The sequence below is a fragment of the Andrena cerasifolii genome, chromosome 6, assembly GCF_050908995.1.
Source record: "Andrena cerasifolii isolate SP2316 chromosome 6, iyAndCera1_principal, whole genome shotgun sequence".
NCBI lineage: Eukaryota > Metazoa > Arthropoda > Insecta > Hymenoptera > Andrenidae > Andrena > Andrena cerasifolii.
Window position 1 is genome coordinate 12,441,552 of NC_135123.1, and position 18,053 is coordinate 12,459,604.

General features: G+C 49.7%; 1 protein-coding gene across 3 annotated transcripts in view; it reads left to right on the forward strand.

The window, feature by feature from the left end:
* Positions 1 to 18,053, forward strand: part of Ush (Zinc finger protein ush) — a 168,273-nt gene that overhangs the window by 148,064 nt on the left and 2,156 nt on the right. For all 3 annotated transcript variants that reach the window (XM_076814207.1, XM_076814208.1, XM_076814206.1), the window contains exons 2-6: positions 15,441 to 15,697; positions 15,828 to 16,224; positions 16,377 to 17,093; positions 17,168 to 17,573; positions 17,712 to 17,970. In XM_076814207.1, the coding sequence (XP_076670322.1) occupies positions 15,441 to 15,697; positions 15,828 to 16,224; positions 16,377 to 17,093; positions 17,168 to 17,573; positions 17,712 to 17,970 (2,036 nt within the window). The remainder of the gene's footprint in view (positions 1 to 15,440; positions 15,698 to 15,827; positions 16,225 to 16,376; positions 17,094 to 17,167; positions 17,574 to 17,711; positions 17,971 to 18,053) is intronic.

Consider the following 18,053-nt stretch of genomic DNA (forward strand, 5'->3'; position numbering starts at 1 on the left):
CTTCGCCTTCCTCGGCCAACGACGATGCCTCGTTCGTTATCCAGGGAAGCCTAATCGGAGACCATCCGTCAGTCTAATGGAGAACCGAACGGGGTTGACTTCGCTACAGCGACGTCGTTAATTCGTTCCTCCTGGTTCCTGCTTTATTTTCGATCGTCGCGCAGTACGGCCGAGCCATGTGTGCATCGTTTGAACATCAGTAGGGGGAGGGTTGAAGATGGATGGTCGAGGCAGTGACGAGGACAATAGACCAAGCTCGCAATATTACACCTGTTAAGTGGATCGTTTCTTGATTAGGCAAGCCACCCACTTTTAGGAGTTATATTGACACAAAACTCGATAACATGCGGTGATTAAGTATCGCGAAGCAGAAATCATTTTCTTCGCTATCTGTATCCTGGGTCGATTTACAGTTCAACACCTTTTGAAACCACTGTCGACAGAGAATGGGAATGGCACTGGGAGAAAGACAGATTGGGGATGGACGAAGCTGTATGGAGAAACGAGGGTTGCTAGCATCGGTACGTAAGCAGGAAATATCGCGGCGGTTGTACGCTGTACAAATATTTTAAGCTGCCCCCGAAGGCGGGACGCAGGTTAGGGGTCGGGGCTGGTTTAGTGGCGACGCCTGAAAAAGCACGATTACGTTTACGACTTCCCTCTGCGTCTGTCGATTCACCCCTACGCACAGTGGGGAAATTTCGCGATTTTATGGCCAAACCACGAAAATAAATTTTTCAATTCGACAAAATAAATGCAAATGTCAATTGAAGAACTAATATGAGTATCAAATGCCAACAATTTTACTGTTAAATGTTTTAATACAAAGCTCCTATAGACTCGCAAATGTTTATGTTCACGCGAGGTTAAACCGATCGCAAAGAATTAATCCAGATTTTCAAGTTGCTTCAAACACTTAGATTGCGTTATCCAAAGATCTGAAAATAATTTGAAGGCAGGGATTCAATTCCTGGTGGTGCGTGAGATTTGTAAAATTCAAAATTTTCATGTCTGTAGTTTTGGCCATAAAATCGCAAAATTTCCCCACTGTGCTACGTCTGCGTTTTCCCGCGCGCGCTTGGAAGGGGTGGCCCTCGCCGCGTGCTCGACAAATTTTCAATCGAGCAGTTCTCCTCCCTCTTCTAACGCTGCTTCAGCCACGCCTTAATTACTATTCGTGGATCACTTGAAAGGAAGTACTTGTCACTACAGTCCCGAAGTTGACAAATTTTCAATACACACTTCTGAAAGACTCGCCTGTCGCGAGCGTCGTATGGCACAGACGAGAGAGAAAAAACACAATTCACGAGGAGCTCGGTGCGAAAAGCAAGCTGGATTGCGGTATCGAGCGATTGCGGGTTTCGCAAATCGTCGAACAATTAAAAAGAATCCGCCAGATAAAGGGGTCAGCCTGCAATCCTGCAACGTATCACTGCGTACCGATGCAGCCGCCAGATACATAACTATTTTATCGTTCGAGTGCCTCGAAGAGTAAGCAGACAGCGGAATAACGCATGCAAATCCACGGTCGCGTAGCGATTTTGTCGCCCGTAGGTGTGAGAGAACGAAGCATAACCGAGATGTTTAAGCTGGAAGGCACAATGGAGCCGTTGAAAAGACACCTCCGGGCCAAAATTCCAACGAGGAAGCGCAAAGAAAGGAATTGCCGCGAGTCAAATATTTGACTAAAAGATATCTCTTATAGAAACGCAGCCCGGTGCTTGTCGTATTTCGGAATCGTCCACCTTTCGCGATTATCCCCGCGCACAATAAAACCCTCCCCCTTCGTTTCCCTCCTTTCCGCAGCTCCTTTCTTTCTCGCGATCTCCGTCTATCCGGGTCGGTTCAGAGTTTCGCGATAAAATCCGCGATAGCACGTCAGGGGGCGATAGATGAGCAAAAGGGGAGATAGCCTTTGGTGCACCGACGTGGCAAACCAAAAGAGAAGGGAGGGAGAAAGTGTGCGTGTGTATGTGCGCGCGCGAGCGCGCGGGGCTGTGTGAGAGGAAGAAAGAGGGACGAGAGATAGAGGAGAGGGAAAGATAAGCTCGATTATGATCCCCGGTGGTTAAAGTCGAAGTTTTTACGGTAGATAAGGTCGCACGAATGGGTTGCACGAAGATAACGCCGCGTCCGCTCTCCACCGTCCTCCATCCCCGGCTCTGTTTCCCTCGGTGGCCTCGTGTTGCTTTTCCTCCGAGCCGCGCCATTTTTCTTAATAAAGCCCTGCACCCTTTTACACCGCAACGGACGTGACGTGGACGCTTAACCCGATTTCTCGCGTAGGGCTCGACAGCGGGGGCGGTGGGTCTCCGTTTGCGTTTGTGGAACGGAGGAGACGCGACGGGCGCGCGTCCCCCGAGAAGCTTCTTGGCGGTAGATGGATCAGTGGAGGCATAGCCAGGAGACAGGGTAGATTCTACAGGGACGCAGATTCTCGGTTTAAAAATAAATAAATTTTATTTTATTTTTTATTTTCTTTATACGGTTGACTCCTTTTATATGCAAAGGTTTACAAAGTGTTGTCAGAAAATAATTGAATGGGACGCTATTCAGACGCTATGCTGGTGGCCATGACTCGTCGCGCTTGCAATTTGAAAGAAGTAAGTGGGAATCCAAAAAAGTTCAGTCCGCAAGCATAAGTATTAGCTAACTGACATACCCTAGTGACCGGATCACTGTGACCAAAGGAGGAAGAATAGAATTTGGCTTTATACAGAGAAAAGCTCCTAACTCGTCTTTCAGGTGCATTTAAATTAACCTGCTGAAGATGTTGTGGGCAGTCTATTTGCCCATTCAATAATTTGAAGAGACAGACCAACTCAGAAACCGTCCTTCTGATCGATTTAGGCAATAAAAAGAAAATCGATTTTTTGGACCTTATAGAGCAGGACACTCCCTTAAAGATAGATTAAAGATTATCCATAATGGACGAGAAATAACAAATTTACATGCTTTAAAAACAACAGGAGGAATGCCGATCGTCTCCAGGGCCTTTATTGCTGTTAAGGCTGGTGATCGTGTCAAAAACCTCGCTAATATTTACGGAGATATTACTAACGTCTAATTTGATATTACAATGATCATAGTCGAATTAACACAGAAAAGTTAGGAAATGAAAAGTTGTCCGTACCTAGGGTCGCGTGAATTTCGATCACAGGCGGCGACGAAATATCGAAAGTCGAATAAAATAAAATACGTGGATGGCTCGCGGCGGGGAAGGTCGATAAGCGACGGAAAATTAACTTCCACTCACGCCGCGCCACCGCGCCGACTTCCTCAGACACTCGATAAAAATCCATTTCCACGTATCTACCCTCCCCGGCCCGATTTACGGCTCCTTCGCCCCCAACGAGCGTAAGCAACGTGCCGCAATATCATCGGAATTGAGCGATTCCACCCTGCCCCGCCCCTTGGAAGTGTAAAGCGGCAACTTCCACCGCGCCCCACCCCGCGTTTCCCGCCTTACACACCCTCGATCGCAAACGAACGTACGTGCCTGGCCCCGAATCGGTGCATCCGTATGCATAATGCAGCCTGCAACGCGGATATAATTTTAACGAGCCACACAGCCCCCTAAAGGCACCCCTCGTAAACGCTGGTAAACCGATGCTTCGTTTGGCACTTTATGCGCTCGCGTTTCGGCGAAAGTTGGAGGGGAGGTTGCATTAGGGGCGCGAATGCGATGGCTCGAGGGTTTAAACGTTTTTCAATGTCAATCCGTTTAACCCCCATCCCACGGAAATGAATCGCGCCGAGTTATAGTCACTCGCGTAGGACTGTTTAAAGGCATTCAAGTGATTTTCGTAATCTGTTCCGGCACTCTCCGGGAGAACTACCCCCTTCGTGGTACATATTGCTGTGTCGTCGCAGTTTTACGCCCGTCCGCCGCCCTCTTTCGTTCTCTTTAACTGTTTACGGCCTGTGTACAAGGTTCTTAGAACATTTTAGAGGCCAGTGGATGTGCAGCCTGGTTATACCGAGATACAACGGGGGCGTTTCGCGCCGGGCACGTATAAGTACGTGAGAGTTCGCGACGCTGGGGATTGTTCGTGGACACGCTCGTAAATAACCCTCTTCGACGCCTTGGACTTTCCGATATTTCGCGGCGGCGTTACGAGAATCGATAGGAAGGAAATGTTTCATCGATTTAGCCCGTCGACTTTTCAGCGGGTTTCTGACGCTGCAACGGCTCCCCCAGGCGGCGAGGGATCGCGTTTAAGGGCCTCGAGTATGAAACTCCTTTTGAGAACAATATAAACACAGCCCTGAAGAAACAGAAACGAGGAGGAAGAGGAGTATCAAGCTTCTTCTGGATCCACAACTAATTATAACATTTTTAAAACCCCACAAGCTTCAGAGACTCGAAAGATTACGAAATAAAACCAGAATGTCCCCCCCTCAGGAGTCGAAAAATCCTCGTCCCAGGTGGGAGTCGAGCCTGAAATCGCAATTTCCATGTAACACGAGAGATCTAGACGAATGAGCGCGCGAGGAGCGAGGCCCTCGCCGACGAGAAAGGAAAATCGAAAAAGAGGACGAGCCTGATGGGGGAGGAGGGGCAAGGTGGCGAGATATACCGGGTCCTCCCATTGATAATTATTCATTCGGTCGACTTCCAGAGCGGTTCGATATCGATCTTAAAACGTCGTCCAGAAGGTAGGCGAGAAGTGTCCTGGTCAGATACGAAATCTTGGTGTGTCGGTTCACCGTCGTCGTCGTCGTCGTCGTCCTCGCCGTTGTCCTCGTCGTCGTCGTCGGCGGCGGCGGCGGGAGGGAGTACACGATGGAACAGGAAGGGAAGAGAGACAGAGCGCGGCCTTAATGTATGCACGTCGAGGTCCTGCCGAGCGATAATTGCCCGATGTGGCATTGCCTTCGTGGCAACGAGCATTGGTCACGTCTCAATGTTTAAGCCCCGTTCACAGTCTCCCCGATTGGATGATCGACGCGTCTTTTCCACCCAGGAATCGGTCTCTACTTAAGCAAATCATTTGGCTTCGAAAATCATACTTCAGTTCTGCATAACAAAGGACATTGGATCTTTATCAGCTTCGCGATGTTTCGTCTGGTTCTGCGTGAGATTCTTGCATTAAGTTTTGTATAGCTACGGTCCCAGATATCTGTGCAAAGAGAGGGCCTTGAAACCACCTTCGATCACCCATTTGTCAAACTGTCTGCTCCCTTAATTACACTAAAATATACCAAGGGAAGTGGAATGGTTTGAATGGTTCTCCTCGACGCGATGATACAACGCCGACGCAAGGGTCCTTGGAAGGGAACGCGATATGGCTCGCGAGGAGCGTTCCCCAGGCTGTGGCCGTTTCTCATGGCCGGCTGGCGCGCATGGTCCTCGAGGAAATTTGTAAAGAGTCGAATCGCCTCGATCCTGGCCGAACAGAGGGCCGAAAGGTAACGAGACTAAAGATTGACCGGATCAGATACGACTGGGTAGGACCGGCCAGTCCAGATCCTCGAGATAGGAGAATTTAATAACCTGCTACGTGGCGGAGGGGGAGGATGGCATGGGCGACGGGGTGGCTGGAAGGTGGTAGAGGGAGGGGGTGCAATAATATCGAGAGATATCGATCTTTAATTAGGCACGCAGCGCGGGAACGGGAGATTAGATCTCAGCTAGACGAGAAGCAAGTTCTGGGCATCTTCTCTCCTCTTGTTTCTCTCGCGTCCTCTCTCTCTCCCCCTCTCCCTCCCACTTACAGCCGCCCTTCTCTTTTTTTTCTCTGTTTCCCCGGTGTTCCCCTCCGCTGGCCCTCCAAAGATGTTTCGGCCATGCCGTAGTATCCTCTCCTGCCACAATGAGACTCGATCCAGATCCATTTTCGTTGATTGTATCGAAAGAACGAAGAAAGGGAGTTCGATGGTATCGCGCCGTCTCGTCGGAATATTTTGTGAATATAATTGCCTGGATTTGTTTTATTTGCTCGTCGGGGGAAGCCTCGGGGTAGCCAGCCTTTTGTTGGCCCGTCCCGAAGCGCGTTTTTATCTTCTGCCTCGCTGGCTGACGGAAGAGGACCGGAGGGTAGTTTGGTTACGCGGTGCCGTTTGTCGAACGGAACTCGATCGTCGAGAGCGTGTCGTGACACCGTTTCGCAGGGTTTACCGACTGTCTATCATAATTCCGGAGCTACGGTAATCTATGTTCTTAAGGGGTCATGCTCAGTCAGGAGGCCGAAAGAAGTGTGGTCTTTGGAAATTTTTTACTCAAAAGCTATAACACATTTCTCAAAAAATCTTTTTTCCTTTTAAACATTGCATCTAGTACCGTGCATCGTAATTTTTTTATTTAAAAATATTTAGCAATAACTAAGTTATTGTCCATCACTCGAAGGTTCTGTAAAAGCAAAGGCTTCTGCGGTGACCACTGCTGCTCGAAAGTCGATTATCTAAAATAAAAAATTCAAAAGAATTTACTTATTATATTATATTATCTAGTATTTGAACGAATGACTTTTTAATCCGATGCTTAGTTTTCTCTTAATTGACGAAAATCAGACACGATTTATGATAAAAATTGAAACTTTTACTTTAAACATCAGCCATTTTTTCCCAAATCAATATTTCGAAAAATCCTTCGTCCAAGTACTAGATAATATAATATAATAAGTAAATTCTTTGGAATTTTTTATTTTAGATGATCGACTTTCGAGCAACAGTCATCACCGCAGAAACCTCTTTTTTTACAGAACCTTCGAGTGATGGACAATAACTTAGTTATTGCTAAATATTTTTAAATAAAAAAATTACGATGCACGATACTAGATGCAATCCTTAAAAGCAAAAAAGATTTTTTGAGAAATGTGCTATATCTTTTGAGTAAAAAATTTCCAAAGACCACCCTTTTTTCGGCCTCCTGTCTGAGCATGACCCCTTAAAGTTTCTTTTCCTCGGCTACTCGAGAAATCTAGGGAATATTCAAGTGTGAAAGATCAGCGAGACATTCCGTATTGTCTCCGATCCTGTCCAGAATGGTAGTCCTCTCAGAGAACGCGGCGACTCGAGTCAATTTCAATTAGTAGCAAGGATCTGGAGGAGCCGCAGTCTCTAGCTTTAAAAGCCATCACTGCCAGCCACTAAGAGGTGTAAAAGAGTAACTTAACCCGCTGACGTGCTTCGCCGACGAAGAGGACGTTTTGCTCCCTCCAGAAAACGGGAATTCGGAATTTTAATCGAAGGGGGGGAAAGGGCAGCAGATAATTTTGAACGCGTGTACGCAGGCACGAGCCCGTGTACCACGCGCATTGAATATGCAGAGGCTGGGATATGCTTTATACGTGTCGACGATTAAGCCTTAAAAGATGGGCCAGTCATTAAGAGATAGCAGCCGTTGACACCGCGGAGACACTCCAGCCGATAAACCTTGTCCTTTTGCCTTGGTACTCACGCCCTTGGGCTTCAACCCTTCGCGGTTCCGTGTTTTTTTTCTTCTACTTTGCATCGGGTATATTTAAATCGATGCGGAGAGGCTCGACTCGCGATCGTGGTGCAGGCAATCGATGAACAAGTTCGGGAGCTAAGAATCAAAGAGTGCGACGCTGGGAGTGTACTTTCTTCTGTGTAAAAGAATAGAAAGTGCGTCAGAACTCTAAGGAAAAATTGAGAACTAGCCAGGATTCGTAAAGAAATTCCACAAACTATAAGACACCTACTATACAATAAAACTTCAATGAGAAGAGCGCAAGTTCCGACGGTGGAAGAGTACGGAGCTTTCGAGGAGCTTTTCTCGCGAGTTTGTTTCACTTCGTTTGAGAATAGATCACGGTGACGTACCGAGAGGTTGTCCCATCAGAAAATCGCGATGGAATCCAAGTGGTCGCAGCGTTTCCCTTGTTAAAAGGCGCGCATAGCGCGGCCGGGACGGTTGGTTTCTGGTTTTCGCCGGCGAACAGAGAAAAAAATCGCCAGCAAAAGCAGTGAAAACCAAGTCGGTGACAGATGGCGAGTACTGATAACGTCTCTCGAAGGTCCTGCTAGCGAGCGAAACGACCTGCACGGATCCTGTTCCTGTCGCGAGATAAAAGAAGAAACAGCTGCGTCCCGGCGCTGCTGATCGGAGATCGGCTCCTTCCCCGTACCAGAATGCTTTCGACGTAGGACAATCGTATGGAAATTTATGGGGATCATTTGTTTATCTATTTATTTACAGACGCGACGGGCCGGTGACCGCGAAGGACAAGGGTTAACTGCGGGGGGAGACGGTTTTAATGACGGCGTCGACGAATTTTGGGGAGGAATTGCGGCTGAGGTACAGATGGCGTCTCCGCTTAGATTAAATGTTAACTTTCCCTTTCAAATCTACGATAACACTGGTCCAGCTTGCAAAGAAATTTTAAGTCAACGAAATCACCCGAATGACGTCGCTTATCCACCATTATGCAGTTAAAGTAAATAATGAAATGGATCGAACAGGACTCTGTATCGTCTACTAAACCCTGGCCATTAGAACGTAATAACTCGTAATAGCAATAATAACAGCTTATCTTTATTCACTCGGCTTGATAGACTAATAATATTCCCAGCTAGTAATCGACATGCGTTTCGCTGTGGCGGAGGGCATAGGCGGTGGCCGATCGAGTAATTAAGTGGTAATGGCTGAAAGTCGAAATGTTAAGCTATCTCGTCATGATATCGGCCACCGGGATTTATCGTCGCCCTTTAGCATAATTACTATCATTATTGTCGTACGTGTGCTCGCGCGCGCGCGGCGTAAATGGAAGAGCACGAGGAACATGGACACAGCAACACGCGACGCGTGATGTTTTTGGTGCCTTCTTGGTTGTGTTGCATTCGCTGAAAAACCGACGATCAGATCCGAGAGCGATACTCGATCGAATCGCCGAGCGGTGTAATTAAATTTTCGAGTCGATTCGCGAGATACACGTGCGTACGACCTCCAGCAATCGTTGCCACTGTGTAAGAGTCCTTCTTCTAAGAAAGGAACGCCTTAATTTCTTAGGATTACGGCTCTTGTGGTTTCTTGTAAAGTAAGCAGCTATTAAAGTTGTAAAGTAACAGCTGATTGACTTTTGCGGTATCGATGATGTAACACGTGTGACATAATCTAGCATGGGTCAGCAGCGACTCACGATGCGACTCATAATACCTAGCATCGACGACGTGATTTGCATTCGACTGGATTGAACGGAAGTTGGGGGAAGTGAGGGTTTCTCTGTAAGGAAGCGGATGTTCGGCGTTACTTAAGGGGGGATTCTCGCGTAACAGCTCCCGAAATTTATGATTTTTTATTTTAAAAGCTATTGTTAATATTGCATTAAACTCTTTGGGATATAAGGAGGCATCCTTAAACTTGCAGAAAATATTTTTTTTATGTCGATCCTTCTTATTATTTATTAATTATTGCGGAATCTCTTCGACGATGTTGGCGTCTCGGATAACTCAAAAACTAATTGACTGATCAATTTCAAATAAAGCTCATTTTATTCGTTATACATTTCTCCAGGCACTGGACCAAGAGTTTAATTTTAATTTTTATTTATAATACTTTTTTTCGGCGATATAAAGAATAAAAATGAAAAATTTGTCTCGGGAAAAAGTGACTTTTTCTTTGAAACACCATAACTCTTTCCGTTTTTCATTTCTTTTCTTTAAAGTGGACCAACACCAAAGTAAATATCTAACTTTAAGAAACTTCTAATTTTTTTTGCAATCAGATGACTGTGATAGGTGCTACACATCCCGTCAACAGGAGTTACATCGTCGAAGAGTTGGACAAGATTCCACAATAATTAATAAATAATGAGAAGGATCGACATAGAAAAATATTTTCTGCAAGCTTAAAGATGCCTCGTTACATCCCAAAAGAGTTTAATCCTATATGACCAACAGTTTTTTCAAAAAAAATTCTTAAATATCAGTTACTTTTGGGGCTGTTAGATGAGATTCCCCCCTTAAGGGCACCAAATTACATCCCTAAAAAGAAAAACACTGGAACACAGTTCTATCTCCCAACTAAAACTTCAAAATGGTTCCCAGCAGAACACACTATCCCCTGTTCAGCACCCCCTAAAGAACCAAAATCAATCGGTATCGACTTACCATCACCGCCAGAACCCTCTGCTCTCTCCCCGATCCATCGCCCGCCTAGGACACCGTGACACCAGAGATTTAAAGGCGTGAAAATCCCGTAGACACCGAAATCCTTCGTGTTCTTCGGTGCCCAGCTTTGTGGCCGTGCATCGTTCAGTCGGCTGACGAAATTCCTGGCCAGAGATCGGAGGCAATTCGAATCGCCCCGGCCGCCGTCACAACACACACGTATGACGGCCACGTATAGCCCGCGTGCGTGTTGATACGCAGATAGAGACGAGGTGGACGTAGTAAGAGCTTTGCATGAATAATGTGCTCCACGACGTGATCTGAACTTCTTGGAAGGGATGGACGAACGTGGACGGTCTGTGCAGCACGCTCTCTTTCTCTCTCCATCCGCCGTTCGTCCTCCTCCCCCTTCCCACTCTGCCAGCCACCCACCCCCTCTGAGCCGTGGAAGAAAACGAGGCAGAGGAGCAGAGCCACGGAATAAAGGTAGATCGAAGATACGGGATCGATCGGGGTAAGATTTGCGTTTTAATGAGGTGTGCCCTGCGCCGATGCCCGCTGAATCTTGAAGAGTTAAGTGTAACGGGACGAATTGAATTGATCGATTGCGTACGATCGTCTAATTGATTTGGGACATGGACGGCCGAGTCCGTCCAGGTAAATTGTGTATAATGTGTAGTACCGACGCGCGTGATCCTCGTCCACCAGGTAGAATGCTGAAGGATAGGGCTGTTAGGTCCGCTGGTCCACGGAGGACGTTTCGATTGGAACACGATGGTTCTTGTTTAATACGAGTGGTTTCTGTGGGAGCCTTTGAGCCACTGTAATCTGTGATCCGCTTCGCGATTAAGACACTCGGGGGATGTTCTCCTCGAAGCAACCATGTGTTACACTTGGTAACAGTAGTAGAAACGAAACGATGGGAAGCCTAGGAGCTATCGAGGCTCTTCGGCTACTTGCTCCTCCGATGCGAGAGTTCAAAGTCCTCCCGAGCGGTTTTTCACCTGCCCAAAGCTATCAGGGCCCATCAGCGTCACATTGAACCTGCCGCCAGGGAATCCGTGGGTCAGACCGGTCACCCCGAAAACCGTGGACGACTGTCACCGCGAAGGGAAGAGGGTCTCGTGGAGGAGCCACCGGCCGCGAGGGATCGACGAGAACACGAGGAAGCCTCGTGGAGAGCCGCGCGGCGTAGGAGCCGATGAGAAGGTTGCGACTTGAGCTCTCACTTAGCAGCCGCAGTGTCACGATCGGGACGGCTGCATTAGCATATCTCCACGATGCAGCGTGTAGAGCAGAGAGAAAAAGGCCGTTGGCTGCCGGCGAAAGAGAGAGAGAGCGGACGGCAGAGACAAAGAGGGGAGCGGAGTGGACAGAAAGAGAAAAGCGAAGTGTGCTCATGGATGCATCGGTACGACTGGCATGCATCTCTGGCATGGGTCGTGGCCCCGTGAAAAGAGGGCGCACACTACCATAATACGAGTTGGAAAGAAGAACAAGAAGAAGAGGATGACGACGACGACGACGAACGCGACGACGACGACGACGACCGCGACGAAGAACAAGAGGAAGAGAGGACTCACTCAGGGCTCACCAGCCCTGCCTGTTACCTGTACGTCGCGTGTTTGCCTACCCGCGTCACGATCAGGATCCTATTTGCATAGCGCCGATGAAGCTGCTACCGTTGCGCTCGTTTTCCTGCCACCGGTGTGTGTACCCGTCGCCTTCTGCTCGATACGCGCCCAAGCTTCCTCGGGACGATCGCGAGAACGATGTGGCGAGAACTCAGGAAGCGATCGGGCACGAGGGACTCGAGATTGGTGGTCCGAGTTCTGAAAAATTCAGATGCAACGAAGGGTTGGAGTTAGGCGAATCGCTGACGGGACGGCGAGGAGTCAGGAAGCGATCGGAGCTGGGAGAACTCATTGGCGAAGGTCTCGGAAGCAGAAATTGGCATCCAAATGAGGAGGAACAGTCGAATGGCTGATACTCCGTTAAGGGTCTGGGGGAAATCTTGAGCAGAGTCGATAGACCGAGATTAGAGAAAGGTTCGTAATAGGGGTAGCAGGAATATTAATATCATGGTGTTTTGAGGAGTCGCCCCGGTGCACGTGACGCGGTAAATCATAATGCGTTACGTGACCGAAAATCAGCCACGTGTCGTGACGTATAAAAGGTGGGTTCCTGAGCATAATGAACAGGTATGGCGCCTACTTACTTTCCTATAGTATTTATCATAGTCACGATCACCAGTCCCGCGCTTGTGTGGCTCCAAAATATGACCGTGCCACTTGAAATAGTTGCCCAGTAAATTGTGATATCAAACACCTAAAACTTATCTGCTGGAAACGGTCACATTCTCGGCATATTTAATGAAGAAACTAAAGGTCGAGCGCAGGTGTTAACCACCGCCTACGGGATATCTCATTTTCACGCTGTAATTAACGCTTTATGCGCCAACGGTGTACGTACACACCGGCAGAGTTATCACGCCACAATGTTTGAAAACCGAGCGACGAACACTATCGAGCAGCCATCCAGTTTAACGCTCGTTGCGCGAAATTAATTAATCTCCACTTGCTTCACATTAATCGTCAGCTGCTACCGTCAGTTACTAAACACCCGCCGGCCCGTAATAGACACATCTCCGCAACGTTCTCCGACAATCACCGACACTGTTCAGCGAATCCAACGCGCGATGTAAGTGGCCATTCGCAAGAGGGCACTTTGTTCCCCCAAAACGGGGTAGAGATGGCGCGATCGCGGTAAAAAGATCGCGCTGAACGCGTGGTGCGGTCGAACGGAGAGTTGAGGCGAGACAAGTGGAAGAAGTTGGACGAGGGGAAGAAAGCCGTAAGTGGCGAAGAGCGGAGCTTCCGAAGTCCGTTTCTCACGCGGCTCGCGGCTGTTCGTTTTCTCGCATAAAGCGGCGCGGCGGCCGAAGGTGTACACGGGCGCGGTATCGGTTCCGAGAAAGGCTTATCAGGCCGCGGATATGTTAATGGCGGCCGTGTTCCCCCGTCCCACCCCCTTCTTTTCGAGATATATTACACCCTCAGCACCCGGAGGTGGTTGCGGTGGCGGGCCGTTGTAGGTGGTTGCAGCAGGCGAGTAAGGTGCAGCCCTCTCGATCGGGAACGTTTGCATGCACGCGCAATTAAGAGTGGTCGAAGGCGGTAACGAGAATGAAAAGCAGAATGCCAGATATGTTGTCGGAACGTATTTCACTGATTCTACAGGATCACGATGCATGATGGTCTGTAAAACTCTTTGGAGTACGTTTGGCTGCGACTCGTAATGCGAGTGGTTAAATTAAAAGTACCCTAGAACTGGGAATACCTATGTGCCCTAGTTCGAGGGTAGCTTAATGAACGCCTCAGGTACATACATATAAGTCTGAAGTGAACGAGTTGACGCACCGTGTACGTCCCTGCTAAAAATGGCCAACTGCAACGGCGCAGAGCATAGGGAAAGTGACAGTAATGCTCAGCTATTTTGATCAGCCTTATCACACCGAAGCTCGCGTCTATATCCAAGGCGGACGTGCACCCCCTCCGGTCCCAGGTAGCAGCTTGTACGCGCGTGCAATTAAGAATGCTCGCGGGACTCGTACCTAGGGAGCGACAAGCAAACGAAGAAATAGACGGCGGAGCAGATAGCATTAGAAAAGAGTGGAGGCGAAGAGGAGAAAAAAGAAGCGAAGGGGACAAGAGGAACGTGGTGCTGGCGAGGCCTGCTGCCGATCCATCGATGACCGCTTATTTACAGAGAGGCAGAAGGAACACGACTGAGCTGTAGATGCGAGGCCTGGATAGCCTAGAAGAGCGCTGCAACCCTTTGCCCAATCTCCTTCGGCATCTCGCCTCCTCCCCCTTCGCCCGCTCTTGTCCTCTTCGCTCCAGCAGACTACCAACCTCCTCCAGCCTCGCCCAACCAGGCAATTAAAGCATCCGGGTAATTCGACGGGCGATACGCGTGTCGCCTCGATTCCCAAGACATCCCACCTGGACGTCTGACTCTGCGTACGGTGTCCTGATCGCGGATATCCTCGAGATCTACGTCAAAACGGGACGGTTTCGTTTGCGCGCTAGAGAAGTTGTCAATGGTGTAACAGAATTTGATTGGGACGGTGATAGGTTCGAGAAGAATCGTAACTATAAAATACTAAACAATATTAGCATTAGAATAGCTGGACTCTTAGCCAACAACACCTAAATGCTAGTCGAAGGTGTCTTAAAATTTAGGTGGAATATTATTATTATTATTATTATTATTAACGGGTATAACCCTTTAAATACAATTATTACAAACATAAGAAGAAATAAGAATACAAGATCGCTGGTTGTCCTGCGAACTTCCAGTGTCGTCATGTTCAACTGAGTTGCTATATCGGTATAGTCGTGAGACAAAAAAACTCAGAGGCTTCCCTAAATATTCTACGCTACTGGTCCCTGCAACCAACCAAGAGACACGGATCAGTGCGATCTGGATCTCGAATAAAGTATCATACCTGATCTAGCCCCGTTTCAAAACCGCCACTCTCAAAGTTCAAGCGTCTCAGGGGTGAGAGCAGATGGGCATAGATAAGCGGGGTCAGGCGAAGCATCCGTGCATCTGCCATCGAAATCTTCGCGAACGTTGAAACAGGGATCCTCCCTGAAGCGTTACCAAAGAGTTGGAGGAGAGACGGAGGATTCTATGGGATGCTTCGGCGAGCAAATAACCTAAACAACCCTGCCGACGTCGGGCTTCAACCGAGATTTCGACGCGGGTGTAGCCCCCTTTGGCGTTCGACTGACACGCCGCGCGTCCCGCGGGTGGTGGGGATTTCAGAGGCGTGCGAAGGGTGCAGCCGAGTGGGGTGGCTCTGGAAGGAGGGTAGATAGATGAATAGAGGGAGATAGGTAGAAAGGGAGGCCGGAGAGAAGGGGCAGAGGGTACGCAAAGGCTGGCGTGGCGAGCGACCATTAGGGAGCCGAACGGCCATAAGGACGCATCGTTTAACGTGCGTGTCCTGCCTTCTTTTTTCCCTTCTATTTTTTCTGCTGCTGGCCTCCGCTTCCGGCTGAGTGCAACCCAGCCGTCGTACCCTCCACGTGGATCCGTTTCGTGGCTATGGTCGTTTCTCGGGAGACGACGGTGGATCGTCGTTGGGGCAGCTTCAGAAAGTGTAGGGACAATATTTGACTTTGAAACTACCATTGAAACGATTCCGCTCACCTTCCTTCGGTTTATAATTTTGCGGAGAACAGTTGGGTATAGTTTACTGGGGGGTGACTTGGTGTAATTGTTGATATGGATATCGTTGGGCGATGAGATCGATTAGGGAGGAAATGTTTGTATATAATCTGGTTTGCTTGTTTCAGGGGAGGATGAGGAATGGAGCGACTCGGAGAAGACACCATCGGTGAGCAGTGGCGTGGAGGGTGGTGGTTCGGCGGTTTCCAGTCCGATCGCGCCGGTCGTCGAGGAGGAATCGAGCCTGCCGCCACCACCGAGACTGAATCCCCCATCCTCGTCGGTTGCCATCGTGAATTCGGCCGCTGAGGATATCAGATTGAGGCTCAGTGTGCTCTCCGAAGACGCTCGGAAACGGCTGGCTAGTCTTACCGAAGATATCGAGGTAAAGCGACGATGTCTGTTCACTTTCTTTCGCCGTCCAGTCGTAATTAGACGCTAATAAATCAGCCAACAGAGTTTGTTCAATAAACGCGCTTCTAAAGCACGAATCCCTTAATGTTCACCTTAACTAGGTTGCTAGAAGCTTGAGAGACCGACATGTTAGCTCGAAGCCGAATCAGACGCGAGAGTCGAGTCCCAAAGATACGGACGAGGAAGCCAGCATGGTCGTGGTTAAGGAGGAGGACTGTCAGCCGAGGTCGTCGTCTTCGTCCACCTCCTCGACCCGAAGAAGGGAGTCCGTCTGCAGGAGAGACTCTGAGGACTCGTCGAGGCGGTCCAACGCGGATGAACCGCCCTCAGAGAAGAAGCTGAAGCTCGACGACGAAGCAGCACCAAGACTGAGACTTAATACTAGTCTGGCGACGGATCCTGCTCTTCGACCCGCCGCCGTGGCAGCGCTCACCGTCAAACCGGAGAATACCTCGCCGCCAAACTCTGTGCCACCTCTGCCAGCTGGACTTCAAAATGGTAATATCGAATGAGTCCACTTTAAATTAGCAGATGTTTGAGTAGGTACTCTTCAAGTACCTCCTTAGGTTCCTTCCTCTAACAATAAAGAACGAAATTGAAGACTCGGAGGATAACTCGAAGCAATTCTAACGGGGCAATGAAAATTGCAGCAATAGCGTCAGGTCGGTTGTTCGTGCTGCCAACCGACGGCAAGGAGACGATCACCGTGGAGCCAGCCAGGCCAATTCCTCTGATCTGCCCGCCCTGCGGTATCCGCTTCAGCTCGGCGAGCACCCTGGAGGCGCATCGCACCTTCTACTGTGCCCATCGTCCGCGGCTCGAGGAGGACACCACGAACGACGAGGACGAGGAGAAGTCCAGCAAGTTCGAAGTTAGAAAGGCGTACGCCTGCCCCCACTGTTCGTACAGCGCGGACAAGAAGGTCTCGCTGAACAGACACATGAGGATGCACGCCGCTTCTCCAGCACCGCCGACGATACCGGCGGCACCCACCGCTGCGACCACCCCAGCAAGTGGCGCGGCGACCGCCTCCAACGGCTCGTTGAACGAGGAGGCGGAGAGATACTGCAGGAATTGCGACATCAGATTCAGCTCCCTCAAGACTTTCAGAGCCCACAAGACTCACTACTGCAGCACCAGGCACGTGGTCAAGGACACACCGGCAGCGGCTAGCACGGCTTCCTCGTCGGTGAAGGCGTCACCGCCGACGAGTGTCAGTCCCGGAGATTCTCCACCGCCACAGCCCTGTCTGGCACTGCCTACGAACCCGATCCTGATCGTGCCGTACTCTCTGTTCCGCGGAGCGAGCGTGTTGGCCGCGCCGACCCTGCCTGCGCCTGACACTGCGTGTTTCCTTCTTCCGAACGGTTTGTAGCTCTCGTGGGTAGCTTAGGGATGTTGATTTGAACCCTGCGGAAGGATGAGCAACATTTTCTTACAGGTCATCTTCAACCGATGACCAGGGGTCTCGCCACCACAGCGCAGAATACCGTGGTTGAACCTCCACCAGTCCTTCGGGCAGCGAACAAGCCGACAACGCCCGCGTCGGTCGTAGCGTCATCCACGTCGCCACCAGGCTCGGCGCCCCTTGATCTGAGCGTCCGAAAGTCTCCAGCTCACCAGGATGAAAAGGAGAACAGGGTGTCGCCCGCGCCATCCTCTCTGCCCCCGCCGCCTGGTAGCCCGCGATCCAGAGGAAGCGGCAGTCCTAGGGCGAGATCAATCGGCTCTGCTCCAACGACGACTGGAACTGTTGCGCCACCTCCGCCGACGGAACTCGCTCTGAGACTGGCTGAACTGCCACCACCGCCCGTTCCTGGTGTCCTCGTCAAGCAGGGTGTCTCGAGGTAAGTCGACCTGGCGATTTTATCGTACTAGGATAGCGTTCAGTGGTGGATATAAACTAGTAGCGATGGCTGATGGTGCTACAGATAAGCTGATGCAAGATTGCATATGAAAGTTGTTGGGAATTGCTGTGCCCCCAGATGCAAAGAATGCAACATCGTGTTCTGCCGCCACGAGAACTTTGTCGCGCACAAGAAACACTATTGCCAAGCGAGGGAAACCACGGTGAGTAACAGTCCACCGCCGCCAGGCACACCCTCGCCTCCTCTGGTCCAGCTGATCTGCGCCGCATGCGGCATCAAGTTCGCCTCCATGGACAATCTTGTGGCTCATCAGGCGTTTTACTGTCCTAAAAGGCCGGAACCTCAGGAGCATCACTCGAGATGCCCCAAATGCAAGGTACGTGATCTCTTTCATTCTTCCCTCCGTTATACTTCTGGTACGTCAAGACCTGATCGTGGGATTTTCTTGCCGATAAGGTC